The sequence below is a fragment of the Alexandromys fortis genome, unplaced genomic scaffold, assembly GCF_014885135.2.
Source record: "Alexandromys fortis isolate MF-2015 unplaced genomic scaffold, M_Fortis_MF-2015_v1.1 scaffold_29, whole genome shotgun sequence".
NCBI lineage: Eukaryota > Metazoa > Chordata > Mammalia > Rodentia > Cricetidae > Alexandromys > Alexandromys fortis.
Window position 1 is genome coordinate 4,825,061 of NW_026067891.1, and position 19,105 is coordinate 4,844,165.

The window sequence follows — 19,105 nt, forward strand, 5'->3', positions numbered from 1 at the left end:
ACAACAAAGTTTTTTTTAAAAAGTAAAGATTGTAAAATTTGTATTTTCACCACAATTATAAAACAACAGCATTGTCATTAATAATAACTAAGGCAGGGTGTGGCGGCTCACACCTATAATTTCAGCAGTTGGGAGGCTGAGACAGGAGGATTGCTGCAAGCTATCCTGTTGAGAGAAAAGGAAATAAGAAGAAAAGCAAGGTCACAAAGACATCCAAAAAGAAAAAAGGCACCCACCAAAATATAGGCACAAACAGTTTCCGAGGCTGTCAGTGACGGCGGCTTGTTTTCTGCTTCCAATAATAGTATAGCCCAACCGCTCTCACGGATCATTCGTGAGCTGGGACTCAAAGAAACTCAAGGAGTCCAGGCAGCGGGTTCAAGCCCAGCCTTGCTGCTGCCCCAGGCAAGCCTTGGCCAGCTGGCCGGCCAGCCTCAGTTTACCTGACCTGGAACGCGGATGACAGCTCGGCGCTCAAGACCCGGCCCCTCCCCGCCTCCACGGATTGGCTCGCTCGGTCCCCCTCTACAGGCGCGCCGGGACCCAACCCGGAAATGCAGCTCCTGGGCGGGGGCGGGGCACTCCCGGCCCGAGGCGAGTGATAGGTATACTGACCAATGGACGTGGGCAGCGGCGTCTGCGTTGCGGAAGTCCCACCCAGCGTCGCGCGGGGGCGGGGTGGCGCTGGGGGCGGCAGGCAGCGGGGCGGGCGCAGGATGAGGGCGGCCATTGCTGGGGCTCCGCCGCGGGGAGGAGGACGCTGAGGAGGCGCCGAGCAGCGCAACGCTGCGGGGGAGGCGCCCGCGCCGAAGCGGGGCTCATGGCCAGGACCACCAGCCAGCTGGTGAGCGCGCGGCGGCTGCAGGGCGCGCCGGTCCGTTACCCGGGAGCGTGGCGGTCGCCCGGGTTCTGCTAAGGCGAGGCGGGGCGGCCCGGTGCCGCGGGCCGGGCGGCGCCTCACCTGCGGCTGGGTGGCGGGCAGGACTGCTGGCGCCGTCCGAGGGTGCCTCTCGGCCGCGGCGGGGAGCGCGGGCCCCGGCTCGGGCTGGCGGCGGCAGCCGGGGGCGCTGACAGGGCGCGGAGGGCGGGGGAGGCCGGGAGGTGTCACCCAGCCGGGCGGGGTGGAAGTGCCTGGAAAGTTTGTTTTCGGCTCCGCGCAGCCTGGAGCCGAGCCTCTGGGCTTACCTTGAGGTCTGGCCTGCGGAGGAGCAGCCTCTGGCCTTTACCTGAAGGAGGGTCTTGGGAAGCAGGCGATGGGAGTTTCTGCTTGTAACACCTGATGCTGGCGGCTCCTCTCCAGACTCTGGTCAGCGGGGCATTTCGGGGCTCCTCTTGCCTGTGGTTCTGCGCTCAGTGAGGTGGGAAGCCCTGGGAGGCCGGGCCTAGAGGCCCCAGTGAGGGCAGCCTGAGTTTGACAGGGAGGAGGGGTTTTAGAGGGGAAAAAAAAAAAACAAACAAAACTAACCACTTGTTGGGTGAAATGTTTCTGTTTTCTCTGTGTTATTAAAAGTATCCGTAGTTGTAGTTTCTGTTTTAGAGTTCTGAAGCTCAAGGTGCATCAGCTCGTCCACCTTCTGTGCGATATGAGGTGGCTGATGGGATGTCAGACACCTAGCAAACTTTGGTTCAAAGGCAGATCCCCACCCCCTTGGGCTAGGGCTGTCGTTAGCGGCCACCTGCTTGCCCTGTACGTTCAGAGCTCTTGGGCTCGATCCTTCCCCCTACCTTCCTTGTGGGTGGGGTGGGGCGGGAAGGGAGTTGTAGATCTCTTTACTCAGGCGGACCCAAGAAACTCACTTGCTCCAGTATGGTCTCGGCTGCGGCTGTGGTAGTGGCTTTTAAATGTTTCTGGAGGGTCAGGAGCCCCTTTGAGATTTGAAAGTATGGGCCCCGTTTGAGAAGCGTGCACAGCTGCTCTGAATTTTGTGGCTACTGGAGGCTCTTGAGTTTTCTGCAGTTCATCTGTGGGCTTCCAAGTTATAGCCTCCCCTTGTAGAGATGGGTGATAATTAATCCAAGTTCTAAAAGGAGGAGGACCTATCCCGTTGAGAAAAATGGTGAAAGGCAAAAGGGTGTTGCAACACTTGTGTCTTTACCCTGGGGCGCTTGGGCTAGCAGGCAAAAACATGAGTCGTGGAAGTCAGAGTGACAGTGTCGTGGATGCTTATGAAGTGAACTTTTACACCATGATGCTGTTGCAGTGTATAAGGTGCATTTGATGGTGTCGGTGCAGAGGAAAAGTGTATTTTCTTCCGTGGTCTTGGTACTTCCATGATGGGCATTTGATACCTGCAGTTTCCTCATCAGGCAGCTTTTTCAGTGTTGAAAGCACTGTATAATCTAGTGAGCAGAAGAGAGTTACAGAGTAAGTGATAGACTTCTCCGTAAGAAAATGAGAACTAGGCCTTGCATCCTCGTCATCTAGAGTCCCCCCCCACTTATGAGACTATGCCTTGTTTCCCAGAGATGGCTCCCGTGATGGCTTTTCCTTGAGGACTGGAAGATTTGCATGATTAAAGTGTATTTGCATTTGAACTTTAACCTGGCATGCTGACACTGTCTCAATTAACCTTCCTCAAAGCCTTTCCCCTTTACACTTGTAAGCCAACAATATGACTTGAGGCTGTGGAAATAGGCCTAGCTCAGTCTGCCCTTAAGGTGGGCCATACTTTTTAAGTTACCGTTTATTGAGCTCTTCAAGGCAGATGTTTAGACATATACTTCATTCATATTGTGTTGTGAGATAGATAATATTTCCATTTTACAGGTAAGAAAACTAAGGTAAGAGAGGTCAAGTACATGACTCATAAGTAACAGATTGGTTTTGGGCAGAGAATCCAGTGTCTCCCTGTCTGTCATGTGAGGATCTCCCAGGGGAGGCTCTGTGGGCAGTTTAGGGAGTGAGGAAGTCCTCAGTGCCACTGGCCAGGGTGTCTTCCTGGAGCGTGAGCCTCCTAAGTATAACTATGCCATATCAGAGGAAGAGGGACATTATATTTCTTTGGGCAGATGACCACATTCTTTGAAATGTTGTGTCCTGTCAGAAAACACCTACTTAGAAGAAGCTCTGTGGTTTGCCCTTATTGAGGGCTGGTACTCTGCTGGGGTGAGGCTTGGAGACCTCCCTTTTGGAAAAAAGAGACGTGGTTTGGTTAGAGGAGACATGGGGATTGAGGAGAATTTAGGGTGCTTTAGGTTTTCCAAGGGGTGCTGCATCTGTCCGGGAAATTTAGAAAGCATGCAAAAAAGTGGCTTCAGATTTTCAAATTATCCAAAAAAAATTTTTTTAAAAGTTGGCCTGGAACTTGACCAGGATGACCTTGAACTCACAGAGATCTACCTACTTGTTTCCCTTGTGCTGGGATTAAAGGTGTGCCACAACTAGGCCTTAACACATTTCTTACCCCCATACCCACAGGGTTTCTCTGTATTCTTTGGCCAACTTGGAACTCAGAGATCCGCCAGCCTCTGCCTTCTGCCTCCCAAATGTGGGATTAAAGATGTGCACCACCACCTCCTGGCTTTTTTTTTTTTTAAGATTTATTTTTAGCTGGGCTGTGGTGACACATGCCAGGGCTACACAGAGAAACCCTGCCTCAAAAAACAAAATGGTTTTTATTTTATATGTATGGGTGCATGCCTGTCTGTACATCATGTTGTGTAGTGCCCTTGAAGGCCAAAAGAGGGCGTCAGTTCCTCTGGAACTGTAGTTATAGATGGTTCTTAGCCACCATAAATGCTGGGAACCTGACCCCTGTTCTCTGGAAGAGCAAAAAGTGCTCTTAACTGCAGTCATCTCTTCAGGCTGTGCCACATCCAGGCTGTGAGGTGCTTGTCATGGAACAGAATGCATTTTCATCTCCAGTGAAAACCCTGCAGGCAAGGCAAGGTCCCCATAAGAGATGGAATCAAGGACCTGTTTTATGTTTCCTTTTTTCTTTATATTTATTTGTTTATACATTTATATATATGTGTGTGTGTGTGTGTGAATAAATCCCGTGTGATCGTGGGTGCTCTCAAAGGTCAGGAGAGAGTCTCAGATCCCCTGGAGCTTGAGTTACAGGTGGTTATGAGCCACCTGATATAGGTGCCAGGAACCAAATTAGGGTCCCAAGGAAAAGCAAGGAGTACTCTTAACCTTTGAGCACTTTTTAAAAAATGTTTCTGACATGGATTATATGAGGAGGATATTATCTTAGTTAGCAGCTGTCTGCAGAGTTATAGGACTGATGAGAGCTCTTGACACTAGGCTGCTTTCAGAACAGTTTTGGGGGAGAGGAACAGGTGACTCCTGGGGACATGTGTCTCCTTTTTCAGCCTGTGTCCTCATCTCTACTTGAGCTGGAGTTGAGGTACTCCTAGGCAGCTGATTGACCCTGGTAGGAGTCAGCGATGGGCATGTGAAAGTGATGAGCTGGGAGTGCTGTAGGATGAGACTGAGGTGATGTGTTCAGAGAGTGGTCCTCAGAATGTGTCTTCTTTGGAGTGGACCGGGATCCTGTGTGGTTTTCAGTTCTATGAGGAGAGTAAGTCATTGCAGAGGAACACTGGTACAGAAATGACTCCCTCAGCAGGTGCAAGTGTGCCCAGGCCTGTCTGTAGGGTGACAGGTGGCAGTGGGGTATGCAGTGCAGTTGTTTTGAAGACAGGTTCAAAGGGCAAGGCAATGGGGGAGGAAGTGTTGTGTGGAAACTGTAAGTTTGGGACATGTATCAGTCAGATCTTCTCGGTCATGCATTCTTCTGTGACTGGATCACGTTGCTCACTTGTTTGGTGTGATGCCAGACCTTTTTAAAGTTACTTGAATGTTGTGAACAGGTTGTATGTTCACAGTCTCCAGCTGTTAGATCAGAGTCAGTGAGCACTTTCTTAGAGTTATAGGGATGTGTTCTCTCTGTGGTGAGAAAGGGCTGTTTGGAATTGGGATAGCTGTTGGGTGCAGCTTTGGTCCCCGACCTTTGTTTGCATTTATATACTCATAGAAAGTCTGTTTTTATTGTTAATCCAGAAAGTTTTCTTGATGTTAAAGTTGATTTTTTTTTTTACTCTGAGACATTGCAAATTGTTTTAATGTGCTAAGAACGATACTTAAAGAGCTGAAGAGATGGCTCTGCAATTAAAAACACTGGCTGTTCTTCAGAGGATCTAGGTTCAATTCCCAGCACCCACATGGCAGCTCACAACCATCTGGAATCTCAGTTCCAGGGAGTGTAAAGTCCTGTCCGACTTTCTTGGGTAGCAGGTACACAAGTGGTGCACAGACTTACATGTAGACAAAATACCCATACGCATAAAAAATGTTTTTTAATTAAAAAAAAAACAAGGCCAGTTGGTGGTGGTGGTGCCTTTAATCACAGCACTGGGGAAATAGAGGCAGGCGGATCTCTGTGAGAGTTCAAGGCCAGCCTGGTTACAGAGCGAGATCTAGGACAGGCTCCAAAGCTACAGAGAGAAAAACCCTGTCTCGAAAAACCAAACCAACCAAATAAAAACAGATAATTTGTTATGAACGATTAACTTTTAAAATATTTACAGGTCTCACTATGCAGCCCTGGCTGGCCTTGGAACTCACTGTGTAGTCAGGCTGACCTAGAACTCACAGAGATTCACTCTGGATACTGAGATCTAAAGGCACACAGTACCACACCTGACCCCCTCCCTTTTTGTTTTTTAAAGATAGAATTTCGTGTAATGAATGGGCTGGAGTCAACACAGTATATAGCTGAAGATGACCTTGAACTTCTGGTCCTCCTGTCTCCACTGGGCTTTGTGCAGACCACACTGGGAAGGATTGATTCCTTATCAAGGTGCCTGATTCAAGGTTGTGTTTTAAGTTAATAGCCAGTGCTAAAGGTTCTGTTCACTACTGAACATGAATATATGGTTTCTTTCTGCAGTTTTGTCAAGAGGCCAGTTGAAGGTGGGCAAATGGTTTTCGTGGGCCTGGTGGTTTCCCTCATTGCACAGAGAGATCATTACCCTCTGTGCCAGTTTGTGTCAACTCATTTTCTTTTTGAAGGGAGTCATAGTACAGACCTTGTTTAAAGGGCTGTCTAGATGCCAAGGATGTTCCTTTTAGAGGTGTGTGTCTTGTGTGTGCTTAGAGAAACTAAAACTGGTCTTCTCATTGCAGGAGCCCCAGGTCTCAGCAGATTTTGGTCAAAATGCACTCCATCAGAGACATAGCTTCTACAGTGAGATTGTTGTTAAAGCCCCAATTCTTCAACAGATTTTCTCTTTCGAAGCTTGAGTTTGTTGCTTTACGAAGGAATTGTAGGTCTGAGTGGCATCTGTATATTGGATACAGTCAGTAAGATTATCAGAGCAAATCTTCTCTGAAAAGTCTCGCCAAGTGCGTTCTTTGATCTGCAATAGAAAAGGAGCCAGGCAGTGGTGGCACAGGCCTTAATTCCCAGCACTTGGGAGTCAGAGGCAGGCAGAGCTCTCTGAGTTCAAGACCAGCTTGGTCTACAGAGTTCCACGATAGCCAGGACTACACAAAGAAACATTGTCTTGAAAATTTAAAAAAAAAAAAAATGTGAGAAGGCGCTTGAGCTAATTTTTAGTTTTTTTCTTAGTGTTTATGGGAGACCTAAACTGGGTGTAGGGGACAGGGCCTGCAAAGGTGGTTTTATTTTCTGGACCTTGCTGTGGAACCTTAGTCCTAGGTGCTGCACCTATGGATTGGAGGGAGGCTGTAGTTCAGGGTTGCAATCTCTTGCATGTCATCATCCATGTGGTTGCCCACTGCCGTCTTTGTGTTACTATTGCCCTTTTCTTCTGGCTTCTTCCTTTCCTGGTTAAGGAACACTTGTGACTTGCTGTTTGGGTCTCCGGGTGCCAGTGCTTGTGCCCCCTCCTCTTCTCTCCTGGATTGTCATTTTGTTTCTCCTAAGGTCTATGCCTCAGACACGTGCGCGCGTGCGTGTGTGTGTGTGTGTGTGTGTGTGTGTGTGTGTGTACACGTGCGCGCACACACATACATGCTCATGCCCAGGCAAATGTCCAGGATGTTTGTGGCTGCCATGTTTTCAGTGGCCTCTTGTCTTTTTCATGTTCTTCCTCTTTGCCTGAAGAAATTCCCCTCAGTGGAAGACCCCTCATATACATTTCCTGTGGCTGTACAATTTTGTCTGACCAGTCTGCTTCAAGGTGGCTGCCCTTTCCCCAAGCCTTGGTTCGTATTCCATGTTCCGTGCCTGGTTCTCTAAGGTAAGCTTTGTTGTACCCTTGGCTTTCTAAGCCTACAGCCTCTAGGTTGCTCTTTTCTTACTCAGTCCTCTTGGTTCTGATACCTGGGTAGGTGTCCTGTGATAACACTGGACAGTCTTGCTTCTCCAATCCCTTTCTTTCTCTCTCTCTCTTTTATGTTTTTCTGGGTTTTTGAGACCGGTTTCTCTGTCACAACCCTGACTGTTCTGGAACTAGCTCTTGTAGACCAGGCTGGCCTCGAACTCACAGAGACCCACCTGCCTCTGTCTCCTAACTGCTGGGTTTAAAGGTGTGTGCCATCACTGCCCAGCCTTTCTTAAGGCAGAATCTTGCTATGTATTTTAGGATAACCTGGAACTCTAGATTCTCTTGCCTTAACTTTCCCAGTGCTGGGATTCTGGTATGTACTACACCTTGTTTTTTTTCTTTTTTCTTCTCTCTTCTCTGTGTGTGTGTGTCTGCGCGCGTGCTCTTGAATTCAACTCCTGGTATTATTTCTCTAGAGACACCCACCCTTGCATTTTGACACAGTCTTTCACCTGGAGTTTACCAACTAGACTGACTGGCAGCAAGCCCCTGGGATCCACGTGTCTGAACTTCCTCAGGGTTGAGATAATAGGGACTCACCACCACACCCAGTTTTTTATGTGGATTCTGGGAATTGAACTCACATCCTCTGCATGACAAGCACTTTACTGATTTATTCATCTTCCTAGTCCTTCTCTTTCTCTCTCCCCCCCCTCCATTTTCTCTTTCTTCCCCGCCCTACATTCCCCTTCTTTTTTGCATGTGTGTGTGTGTATTTACATTTGTATGTGTATATGTGCCTTCCTAACTGTGGGATGGGAGGTTTGGTAGCTTTATCGTTTTGGCTAGAGTGACTGGCCAATGCTGAAATTATAGGAATGCACTACCGTGCCTGGCATTTTACTTGGTTACCAGGGATCTAACTCAGGTTCTCTCCTCTCATAACAGCACCTTACCCACCAAGCTATCTCCCAGCTCTCTACCTTATTTTCAGACAGGGTGTTTTCACTGAACCTGGAGCTCACCAGTTCAGCAAGACTGGCTGATATGGTGTCACTCACATTGTATGTGGGTTTTGTCAATCTGAATGAACTCAGTACTTTACAGCTGAGACAAATTGCTCAACACTTCCCCTCCCTGTTATTCATTCACTCACACTCATTTATTCATTTATTTTAAGCATGGTCTTGCTATGTGGCCCAAACTGTCCACAAACAGTGCCATCTGCCTGTCTCAGCCTCCCAAGTATGAAGGAATACCCTAAATTTTACTTAATATCCTTTTTGTTTTCTTAGAGTCTAACTTGCACATATTATACTTTATCTTATGCCTCCATAGGCTGGCTCTTTGGCTGTAACTGTGTCAGTTTCTCATTTGTCATTGTTTTTGAGGACCTTAGTGGTGTTTTTATTTATTTATTTATTTATTTATTGAGACGGTCTCTCTATGTAGTTCTGAATCTCCTGGAACTCACTGTGTAGACCAGGCTGGCCTTGAATTTACACAAATCTGCTTGCCTCTTGTCACCTGTGTGCACGCGCCACCACTGTATCCTATTGACCTTAGTTTTGAAGAACAATGATCAGGTACTGTTGGATGCCCACTGTTGGTATATGTGTCCTTTTTTTTTTAAATGTTTATTTATTATGTATACAATATTCTGTCTGTGTGTATGTCTGCAGGCCAGAAGAGGGCACCAGACCTCATTACAGATGGTTGTGAGCCACCATGTGGTTGCCGGGAATTGAACTCAGGCAATGCTCTTAACCACTGAGCCATTTCTCCAGCCCTGGTATATGTGTCCTTATGCTTAGACTATGGTTACGGGTCTTGAGGAGAATACATGGGAGAAGTATCATTTTCATCTACGGTGCCTGCTGTCAAAGTCATGTATCACTGTAAATGTTGACCATGATCACCTGGCTAAAAGAGTCAGCCCTTATCAGCTTTCTCCACTCTGAAATGTGCCCTGCCCCAATGTACCCCATACCTCTAGTGAATGGGGTTTCAATTTGTTATTTTTGTTTGTTAGTTGTTTTTGAGACGAGGTTTCTCTGTAGCACTAACTGTCCTGAAACTCTTCTCTGTAGACCAGACTGACCTCAAAGTCAGAGATCCACCTCCCAAGTGCTAGGATTAAAGGCGTGAGCCACCACACCTGTCTGGTTTGATTTTTTTTAATATTTATTTTTATTTCATTTGCATTCATATTTTGCCTGCATGTATGTCTATATGAGAGTGTCGGATCCCCAGCAACTGGAGTTACATGTCGGTGCAGAGAATTGAACCTGAGTCCTCTGGAAGATCAGTCAGTGCTCTTATCCGTTGAACCGTATCTCCAGCCTCGTTTGATATTTTTATACTCTGAAAACGTTTGCTAATCATAAATAACTTAATTTCAGCACAAAACTGTCGATATTGTGGTATATAACTCTAATTTCAGCATTCAGGAGGCTGATGCAAGAGAACTACTTTGCCTTTTAGGATTGCCAGACAATAACAGCAGCAACAACAAAGCAAAAGTCAACTTCAAAGTAGTATTGGAATATAGGTTCTTTATAGGTTTAGGACATTTAAATTTTTGTATGTATTTTGTATGTGTAATTGTGCATAAAGTGTGTGTTTGCGTGTGTGTGAATGAGTACATGTACATGTGTAGGAGGTTCAGAGTTAATGGGTGTCTTCTCAGTCATTCCAGCTGGTTTAGATAGGCAGCTTGTCCTGGAGTCCCTTGTCTCTGCCTTCTGAGTGCTGGGATTTCTTTCATGTTTTCTACCACATCTGCTCAGCTTTTTATGTGGGTGCTGGGGATACAAACTCTGCTTGGCTAGTGCTTTATCTACTTAGCTGTCTCCCCAAGCTGGTTAGGACATTACTGAAGACCATAAATGAAGAAAAATGGTATTTTTACTCTGTTTTCAAGTTTCACCTTTGAGAAGAGAGAGACTAGGTATTTGCATAACTAATGGAACATTTGGTTGTATTGAAATTTAAAAGTAACATGATGGCAGGGTGATACCTTCCACTTATCTGCACAGAGGGTTTGGGTTTTTGGCTCCTTGATTATGGAAGGTTTGCACTGGGTCAGTCAGCTGCATCTGAGCAGAGCTTTGGCTGTAGTGATATTAGGGTGCATGCCCTTGGTGGACAGTGCTTGACAGCCCAGCTCTGGAACTGAGAGGGAAGTATCTTCTGCTTAGAAGAACATCAGTGCCCTCATATGGCTCTCATGCTGGGTCATGTCCATATCAGTCTTTGTAGTTCCCTTCCTCAAAATAAGTGTCCTGATCCTTCCTTTATGGCCACACCGTGAAGAACTAGATCTAGAACTAAATTCTGAACCACCAGATGACATGGTCATTTTAGTATCTCTCTATCATCTTGGTTGTTTTTTTTTTTTTTTTTTTTTTTTTTTTTTGTTTTTTGTTTTTAAATCTTTTATTTTTTTTTTTTTTTTTTTTTTTTTTTTTTTTTTTTTTGTTTTTTGTTTTTCGTTTTTCCTCCCATTCATCAGAAATTATCTGACCCCTGAAAAGTGGAATTTCTAAACTTTTGTTTACTTTGTACACTAAAGTTCTAGGAAGTTCTGACCATCAAATGTTAGCTAAAAATCGAGATTAGCTGAATTTACCACTGAGCACCAGTGTCATGAGCTGAAGCTGCAGTCTTAGTTGGTGAAGTGTGGTTAGATCACTGTCCTCACACACGTGTTCCCTCAGTTTCTGTAGAAGAGCCTCAGAGATGCTAGTCCAAGCTCCCTACTTCTGTAGAAAGGCTGTTTTCTTTTAGATCCTTAGGATTGGTTTACCCTGTGTCCCCTAAAGCTACCTACCTTCCTTAATAGTATAGTATAGGGCTTGCTCTGGACTCTCCTACTTTGGGGCAGAGTCCCGAAGGTCTTTTCCCTGGGCTTGTCTTGACTCTGATTTCCAGGGTGAGTTCTGTGGGTAGGGACAGTCACCTACAGAACCGCAGCTACATTCCCAGGATATTTGTGCTGTTGGTGGTCTTGGTGTAGGGTGGTGTGGTGATTGTATCCTAGCACTTAAGCTACAGAACAGCCCACTTTTAGTTCAGGGTTTTCTGCTATGTGCCCATGCATGATGTGCAATGAGTGAATGCTGAGAGAGCCTCATCATCCTAGGCAGGCTATGTCAGATGTCAGAGCTAGCATGTTAATACTGGCTGTTGTGCAGTACCATCACATGGACCTTTACTTAAGATACTGATGGGAGCAGAACAACCTTGGGAGAATTGTCTGAGCCCTGGCTTTGTTTAGCCCTCCCTTAAAAAGGTTTGCTCTACATAGCCACAGCAGCCAGATTATAGGGAAGTTGGAATCTTAGAAGCATGATAGCTGCTCATTCCTGACCTGACTGCTGTTTTCTAACTTCCCATTGAATGTGGGCACTTAGCCATCCTACATCTCCTCCAAGTGTACTGTGGCTTATTCTGGACCCAGATAAAGAAAATGTGTTGCTTACTCTGTGCACCATCACAGAAATCCACAGCACTTATTGAATGTTTTTTCTATTATCAACTCATTTTTTTCTTACTACAGTTTGACATTTTTCTTTCATGGTTTTTTCATTGGTCCAAATTATAGCCTTCTATGAGTTATATGTACATAGCTGATTATTATCAGATACACAGAACTGTGTATCTAAATATAGAATTTATTATGGATTCTTTTTATTCTTAGTTTAGAAAGAAAGAAAGCCAGCCTGCTTGCCTCATGGCCTAAGTGGTGCTGTTTTGTTTTAAGGTTTAGCATATCCTGTACAGATGCTGAGCACTATGTCTGGCTCAGAAGGGCAAGCGGGGGGTGTCCGGTGGATACTTTAAGAAGTGGTCATGAACAAGATGGACTTCATGCTCCTTGCCTGAAAAAACTCTTGGGTGAGAAACATTTCTGTTTAGGAGATGGCTTCCTTGGTGTTTGTTTCTTGTGAGACTGGCTAACCACTGACTGTCCCATGGCCTGAAGGAAAAGGTCAACAGTCTGGTATTTAGGTGGTTTATGACTGGCAAGAATGGTGTTCTGGCAGAAAGGTTCAACTTTCTTGGAGCAACTCTAGAGGGTCTGCTGGAAAGTCCCCAAGGTGGACACAGTAGGTGGAGAGGGACATCCCAAAGAAGAAAGGGGAGGGCAGTTTGGTTTGCCTGGGGAGGGACATGGCCAAGAGTGGAGAAAGTTTTTAGTTGCAAGAACTGTTGTATGCAGGTTGGGAAGATCAGGCAAACCTTGCTTGTTGGTTAGTTTATTTGCGTGGAGACTGGGTTTATTTGCAGACTCAGATCATTCGACAATGTAAGCTAAAGAAGTTGGTCACTGCCAGATGGTGGTGGAGCACACCTTTAATCCCAACACTCTGGAGGCAGAGGCAGATGGATCTCTGAGGTTGAGGCCAACATGGTCTACAGAGTGAGTTCCAGGACAGCCAGGGCTACAGAGAGAAACCCTGTCTGTAAAGACAACCCCCCTACCCCCCAAAAAAATACTGGGGCTGGGAGCAGCTAAGAGCACTGGGTGCTTTTCCAGAGGACCTAGGTCCAGTTCTCAGCACAGATATACATTCAAGCCAGATATTCATGAAATAAAATTTCCTAAGAAATAAAATGAAAAAAAAATACTAAGCCTGGTATAGTGTGGTTCATGCCTTTAATTCCAGTTCTCTGGAGGTAGTAGGAGTGTGAGTTGGAGGCAAGCCTGCCTGGGCTGCATTGAGAGACATTACAAAAAGAAAAATTCATACTATACCTTTTTTCAAGTATATTCTTTTAGTAGTCATATATTCAAATTAGTTATTGAATATTGACCCAAAGTGTTTTCAAGTTATCAAGATAGTTTCTACACAAAGCCAATGTTATTTTAATTCTAAATTACATTTTTGTGTGTGTAAAGGTTGAAGGAGAGAACAGACGGCACAAAATTGTCCTCTGGTTTCCACATGTGTTTTGTGGCATGTCCCCCCTGCTGCACAAACGCACACACCACATAAATAGAAATTAAAAATAAGTAGGAATGGGAATCAAGATGCATGTCCTTAATCCTAGTAGGGAGGCAGAGGCACACAGATCTCTGTAGGTTCAGGGCAACCTGGTCTTTACATAGTGAGTTTTAGGACAGCAAGGGCTACAGAGAGACCCTCTCTCAAATAAAGAGACCCTGTGATTTTCCTTATTTTTTTTTATGATCTTTTATTCCTTTTGGGGAGAATACTGGTCAGGTATCTTATATCCCATAATCTGGATTTGTCTGATTTTCTTTCTTCTTTTTTTTTTTTTTTTTTTTTTCCTTTTTGGTTTTTCAAGACAGGATTTCTTTGTGTAGCTTTGGATGTCCAGAACTCACTCTGTATTCTAGGCTGACCTTCAACTCAAAGAGATTGCCTGCCTCTGCCTCCTGAGTGCTGTGATTAAATGCATGTACCACCACCTGGCTTTTTTTTTTTTTTTGGTTTGTTTATGTATGAGTATTTTGTCTATATGTATGCCTGCACACCAGAAGAGGGCATCAGCTCCACTGTAAATGGTCATAAACCACCATGTGGTTGTTCGAAATTGAACTTGGGACCTCTAGAAGAACAGAGCAACGCTGAGCCATCTTTCCAGCCCCTTATTTGATGATTATAAAGAACCCTATGGAACTGAGATGCCTTCTGCATCCTTTTGGGATTCATGATGTCCACATGACTGGTGATGTTAGATGAAGTTCATTGTACTTTATTAAAATGAAGCCTGTGATCAATGATGCTTACAGTGTGTGTCATTTATTATAGATATTTTTATTCTGCTTATCTAGTCATGTCCTTCTAGATGATGACACTGGAGATTTGAAGAGTTCCTGACTGAAGGTTGGAGCTGGCCTGGAGTGCAGATTCTCCAGACAGTCACTATTTGCAGGCTTAGGCACGTCTAGGACACTGTGTAGGAACAGAGACATCCCAATAGTGCAATGAGTGTGAGCTCCGTGATAGGACTGACTTCTCTAAAAAAAAATTTAAAGCAGGCATGGTGGCGTATACCTTTAATACCAGCACTTGGGAGGCAGAGGCAGGTGTTCAAGGCCAGCCTGGTCTACAGAGTAAGTTTCAGGACACCAGGGCTATGAAGAAAGACTGTTTCAAAAACACAAAACAAGAAATTAAAGTTACATTTATTTATTTGTTTACTTTATGTGGTTGTGAGCATGTGTTTGCCACAGTACATATGTAGAGGTCAGAGGACAACTTCTCTGAGTCATTTCTTTCCTTCTACCAAATGTATCCTGAAATTGAACTCAGTTGAAAGGAATAAAGTTCATTTACCTGCTGACACATCTCACTAGCTTCTCCTCCTCCTCTTCCTCTTCTTCCTTCCCTCCTTCCCCCCCCCTTCCCCTTCAACTCAGTTTTCTTCCTCAGCCTTTCAGTAGCTGGGATTATAGGCACATGCTACATGCTACAATGTCCACCTTTCTGTTTTTTTTTTTTTTTTTTTTTTAAGATTGAACCAAGTGTGGAATTTCTTCAGGTACAGAACTTGGAGATAGGCACGTCAGAAAAGGCAGAACTTTGTTTGTTTCAGTCTGCAGCAGTGGTTCTCAACCTTCCTAATGCTGCAACCCTTTAATACAGTTCCTCATGTTGTGGTGACCCCCCAACCATAAAATTATTTCATTGCTACTTAATAACTGTAATTTTGCTACTGTTAAGAATTGAAATGGCCGGGCGGTGGTGGCGCACGCCTTTAATCCCAGCATTCGGGAGGCAGAGACAGGCGGATCTCTGTGAGTTCGAAAGCTACAGAGAAACCCTGTCTCGAAAAACCAAAAAAAAAAAAAAAAAAAAAAGAATTGAAATGTAAATATTTGACACGCAACCCCCCATATAAGGGTCATTCAAATCTCCAAGGGGTCATGATCCACAGGTTGAGAACCACTGATCTATACAGTCTTTTCTCCACATGGCATCCGTAGATGGTAGGAAGGTAGAAATTAGGGGTTAGGATCTCATTCAGGAAAATACCTGCCACTCAAGCATGAGGACTTGAGTTGTAATTCCTAGCATCCATGTAAAAGTCAGGCAAGCACCTGTGACCCCAGTGTTGGGAAGGCGGAGACAGGCCAATCCCCATAGCTCATTGGTCAGCCAGTAACCTGATGGTGAGCTCCAGGTTTAGTGAGAGATTGTCTCAAAAAATGCTGTTGAAGTGATTAAGGAAGACACCTAATGACAGCCTCTGGCTTCCATGCATTCCCACATGCACTCACATGTACACATAACAGTGACAGCCTCTGGCTTCCATGCATTCTCACATGCACTCACATGTACACATAACAAGCACAAAGGTAGGATAGATAAGAAGATAGAACAGCACTGCATATAATGGGGAGGTACTTTGAGGAAAGGGTGACATTGTTTTTGGATGTTGATAATTAGGGCCTCTACAACAGTGGCTCATATGTGGAGGACCAAAGGACTTCTGGCCTGTTGAAACCTGTGGTTAGGTTTTCAAGAATTAGCTGCAAGAATGTGGAATTCCAGTTTGGCTCAGTGCTTTCCCTTTTCTTCCTATTTCTGGTGACAGTTCTAAATTGGTAGATGTGTGAATGTCATGCTTGTACAGAAAGACACACAGAAAGATATACAGATCTTTCTGTATATGTTGAGGATGTTTTGAAATTCTCCTCTGGAGTTAGTTATGAATAGTGTGGTACAGAGTCTCTGTGTTTTACTTGGTCGTTATTGATTTCAGTAAGAAACTCTTTATTAAGCATGTGTAGCTAAGGAGCCCAGCAGAAATATGGTTAGGGATAAACTGAGCTCTTGAGCCTGCTGGAGGGGATTTCTGCCCAATTACTGTTACTCATGTGGTAAGCAGTGTCCTAGAAACTGGTTTTGTTATTCTCCTTTCAAGCAGAGAATTCATACATGGAAATACTGGGTAAACAGTGTCTTCAGGACTCTGGAACTTCCTGTTAGTCCCCTGTTGTGTTCCCAAGGGATCTTATGCCTTGCCAGCATAGAGTTGAAGGACAGTGGGAGGGGAAGACAGTGAGTTAGTGTGAGTGAACATAAGCAATATAACAGCCACAATGACATTGCAGGAGGAGCAGAGACCTTAGCTTGTCAGATCACAGGCTTCCATGGAAGGGAGTGGTTTGATAAGGCGGGAACTCTAGAGAAATGCCCACACTTGGGAGTCTGTGTATGTGTTCTCCTCTTCCTTCCTTTCACTGCATCCCCTGCCATGTAGCCCTGGAGGAAGGTTTTTGCTGTATGACAAGATTCAAGAGTTCATCTCAGCATTTGACTTGGAGTCCTGGAGACCAAGGTTCTTGTAAGGAACTAGTACTGAAGCTGGAAGCTGATTACAGGCGCCAGGGTCAGAACTCTAGTCTGGAAGGGAAGTACTCTGTGCCTGCAGGCTCTGAAACATCATTTTAATTCTCAGACTAGATTGTGGGGAAAAACATTTGTTGAATGAATTTAATTCCCAAAGAAAGATTCATGGTTAAGTGGTGTATAATAGGATTTCAGATTAGAAACACAATTATTCATAGTTGTCAACTTTAATATTGTAAATTAATTTTAGCAAAGCAAAAGCAAGAACCTATTATTGTTTGCTGGCTAAGAGTAGATTATACTTAGTAAAGCTTTTAATAGATATTTATTCTAAATTTTATTCAAAAGTTTTTGGCAGTAAAATGGAATTTTTATAAAGGTTTATTTTATGTATCTGTTTGTCTACATGTGTGTATATGTACCACATGTGTGCAGAGGCCAGAAGGCGACTTTGGATTCCCTGGAACTGATGTTGCAGTTTATGAGCCACCATGCCCTTGCTGGGAACTGAATGTGGGCTCTCAGCAAGAGCAAGTGCTCTTAATCACTGATCGCTCTCTCCAGGCCTCGAAATGAAATTATCCCATAGGTTGAATTATTTTTAAGTATCATGCTATTTCTAAATTTATTTACCTAATGTATATGGCACTCTATCTGTGCATGCCAGAAGAGGGCCTCAGATCCCATTATAGATGGCTGTGAACCACCATTGGTTGCTGGGAATTGAACTCAGGACCTCTGGAAGAGCAGCCAGTGCTCTTAACCTCTGAGCAATCTCTCTAGTCCCAAAGTATCATGCTATTTCTTTTTTTTTTTTAATTTATTTATTCTGTATACCATATTCTGTCTTTGTGTATGCCTGCAGGCCAGAAGAGGGCACTAGACCTCATTACAGATGGTTGTGAGCCACCATGTGGTTGCTGGGAATTGAACTCAGGACTTTTGGAGGAGCAAGCAATGCTCTTAACCTCTGAGCCATCTCTTCAGCCCCCATATCATGCTATTTCTAACACAGCTCTTGTAGTTACTTATATCTTCTTGTCCTGCATACAAATCTGCATTCTGAAGGTACTAGTTCATTTACCTGTTCTTTAGCAAAATCCCTTAGTATTTAATCACTCATTAAAAAAAAAGCTAATGAATGAACATGGAAGTTCAAAAGGCTTTAAAGACTTCATATAGTCTCATTGGTTCTTCAGAAACTCATACCTGCCCCCCACCAAGAACTCCTACCCACATTTTTTCATTTCCAGCGCTTGTCCAGGTTGTTGTTCCTGCTCCTCTAGTCCAGAATGCTCTTTGTCTTTGCAGCTGTCAGGGTTAAAGAGTTAACAGTCTGTCCTTCCCTCAGAAGTCATCACTGTTAACTCATTGATGGATTCCTATTATGTACCAGATGTTTTGTCTTACTTTCCCCTAAAAGTTGCACATGTATTTCTTTAAAATTTTCCTTAGAGTGGTGTATAATTCATGTACCCTCCCTTCTACTTTTTTTTTCAATTTATTATGTATACAGTATTCTGTCTACAGGCCAGAAGAGGGCGCCAGATCTCATTACAGATGGTTGTGAGCCACCATGTGGTTGCTGGGAATTGAACTCAGGATCTTTGGAAGAGCAGGCAGTGCTCTTAACTGCTGAGCCATCTCTCCAGCCCCCCCCCCTTCTACTTTTGAGAAAGGGCCTCATGATGTAACCCTTGGCTTGACTGGAACTCTCAATTTAGACCAGACTGGTCTTAAACTCAGAGATCTACCTGTCTCTGTTTCCTGACTGCTGGAATTAAAGGCATGGGATATCATGGTGGACCTGATTTTTTTTTTTTTTTAAATACCTGAGCACCATCTTGGACAGGAACATCACTGTTTAGCAGGCCTTCATCCGTGTGTAGACCAGGCTGCCCCACCACAAGCTGTGGCTTCCCTTGTAAGCTAAGCCAGTTGTATCATCTTTCTACTTTATCCTTAGCCCCATTGCAAGTTGCTACCAGATAATTAGGGACTGTGCCTTCTTTAAAAAAATGTATGGCTCCACATTTAGCATAAATAAGTCTCTATATACCTGTTTATTAGTCTACTGAGTGAAGCTATTGTCTAGCTTTGGAAGGCTCAAGATGTCTGTGGAACTTGAGTGAAGGTGCTGTTGTTCCATGGTATGCTTCTACACAGAGTGCATCCCCCTGTTTTTTGAGGGCCACCCCATTGTATTCCATTGCATTCTGCATCTCATTAATATGTACCCTGCCTCTGACTCTGCCTGAGCCTCCTACTTCATTCCTGTAAAAGTGAAGCCAGAGCCAGGCAATGGTGCCACATGCCTTTAATTGCAGTATTCCGGAGGTAGAGGCTAAGGAAGGTGGTGGGGGATCATGCAGGGTTTCTTTGTGTAGCCCTGGCTATCCTGGAACTCACTCTGTAGACCATGCCAGCCTAGAACTCAGAAATACGTCTGCTTCTGCCTCCCAAGTGCTGGGACTAAAGACATGTGCCACTATGCCTGGCTGAAGCTTTCAGCCTTTAATTTTCCGAGACAGGGTTTC

General features: G+C 44.7%; 1 protein-coding gene across 3 annotated transcripts in view; it reads left to right on the forward strand.

Moving 5' to 3' along the window:
- Window positions 1-686: 686 nt before the first annotated feature.
- The window catches only part of Pdpk1 (3-phosphoinositide dependent protein kinase 1), a 67,817-nt gene continuing 49,398 nt past the window's right edge, over window positions 687-19,105 (forward strand). Inside the window, exons 1-2 of one of the 3 annotated variants that reach the window (XM_050163326.1) lie at window positions 715-844; window positions 5,677-5,821. Coding sequence is in view for 1 of the 3 variants with exons in the window: in XM_050163245.1 (XP_050019202.1) it covers window positions 821-844 (24 nt within the window). In the remaining 2 variants the exon portion in view is untranslated. Of the gene's footprint in view, window positions 845-5,676; window positions 5,822-19,105 lie in introns of all 3 variants that reach the window. The other 2 variants (XM_050163397.1, XM_050163245.1) reach the window with 2 other exon arrangements.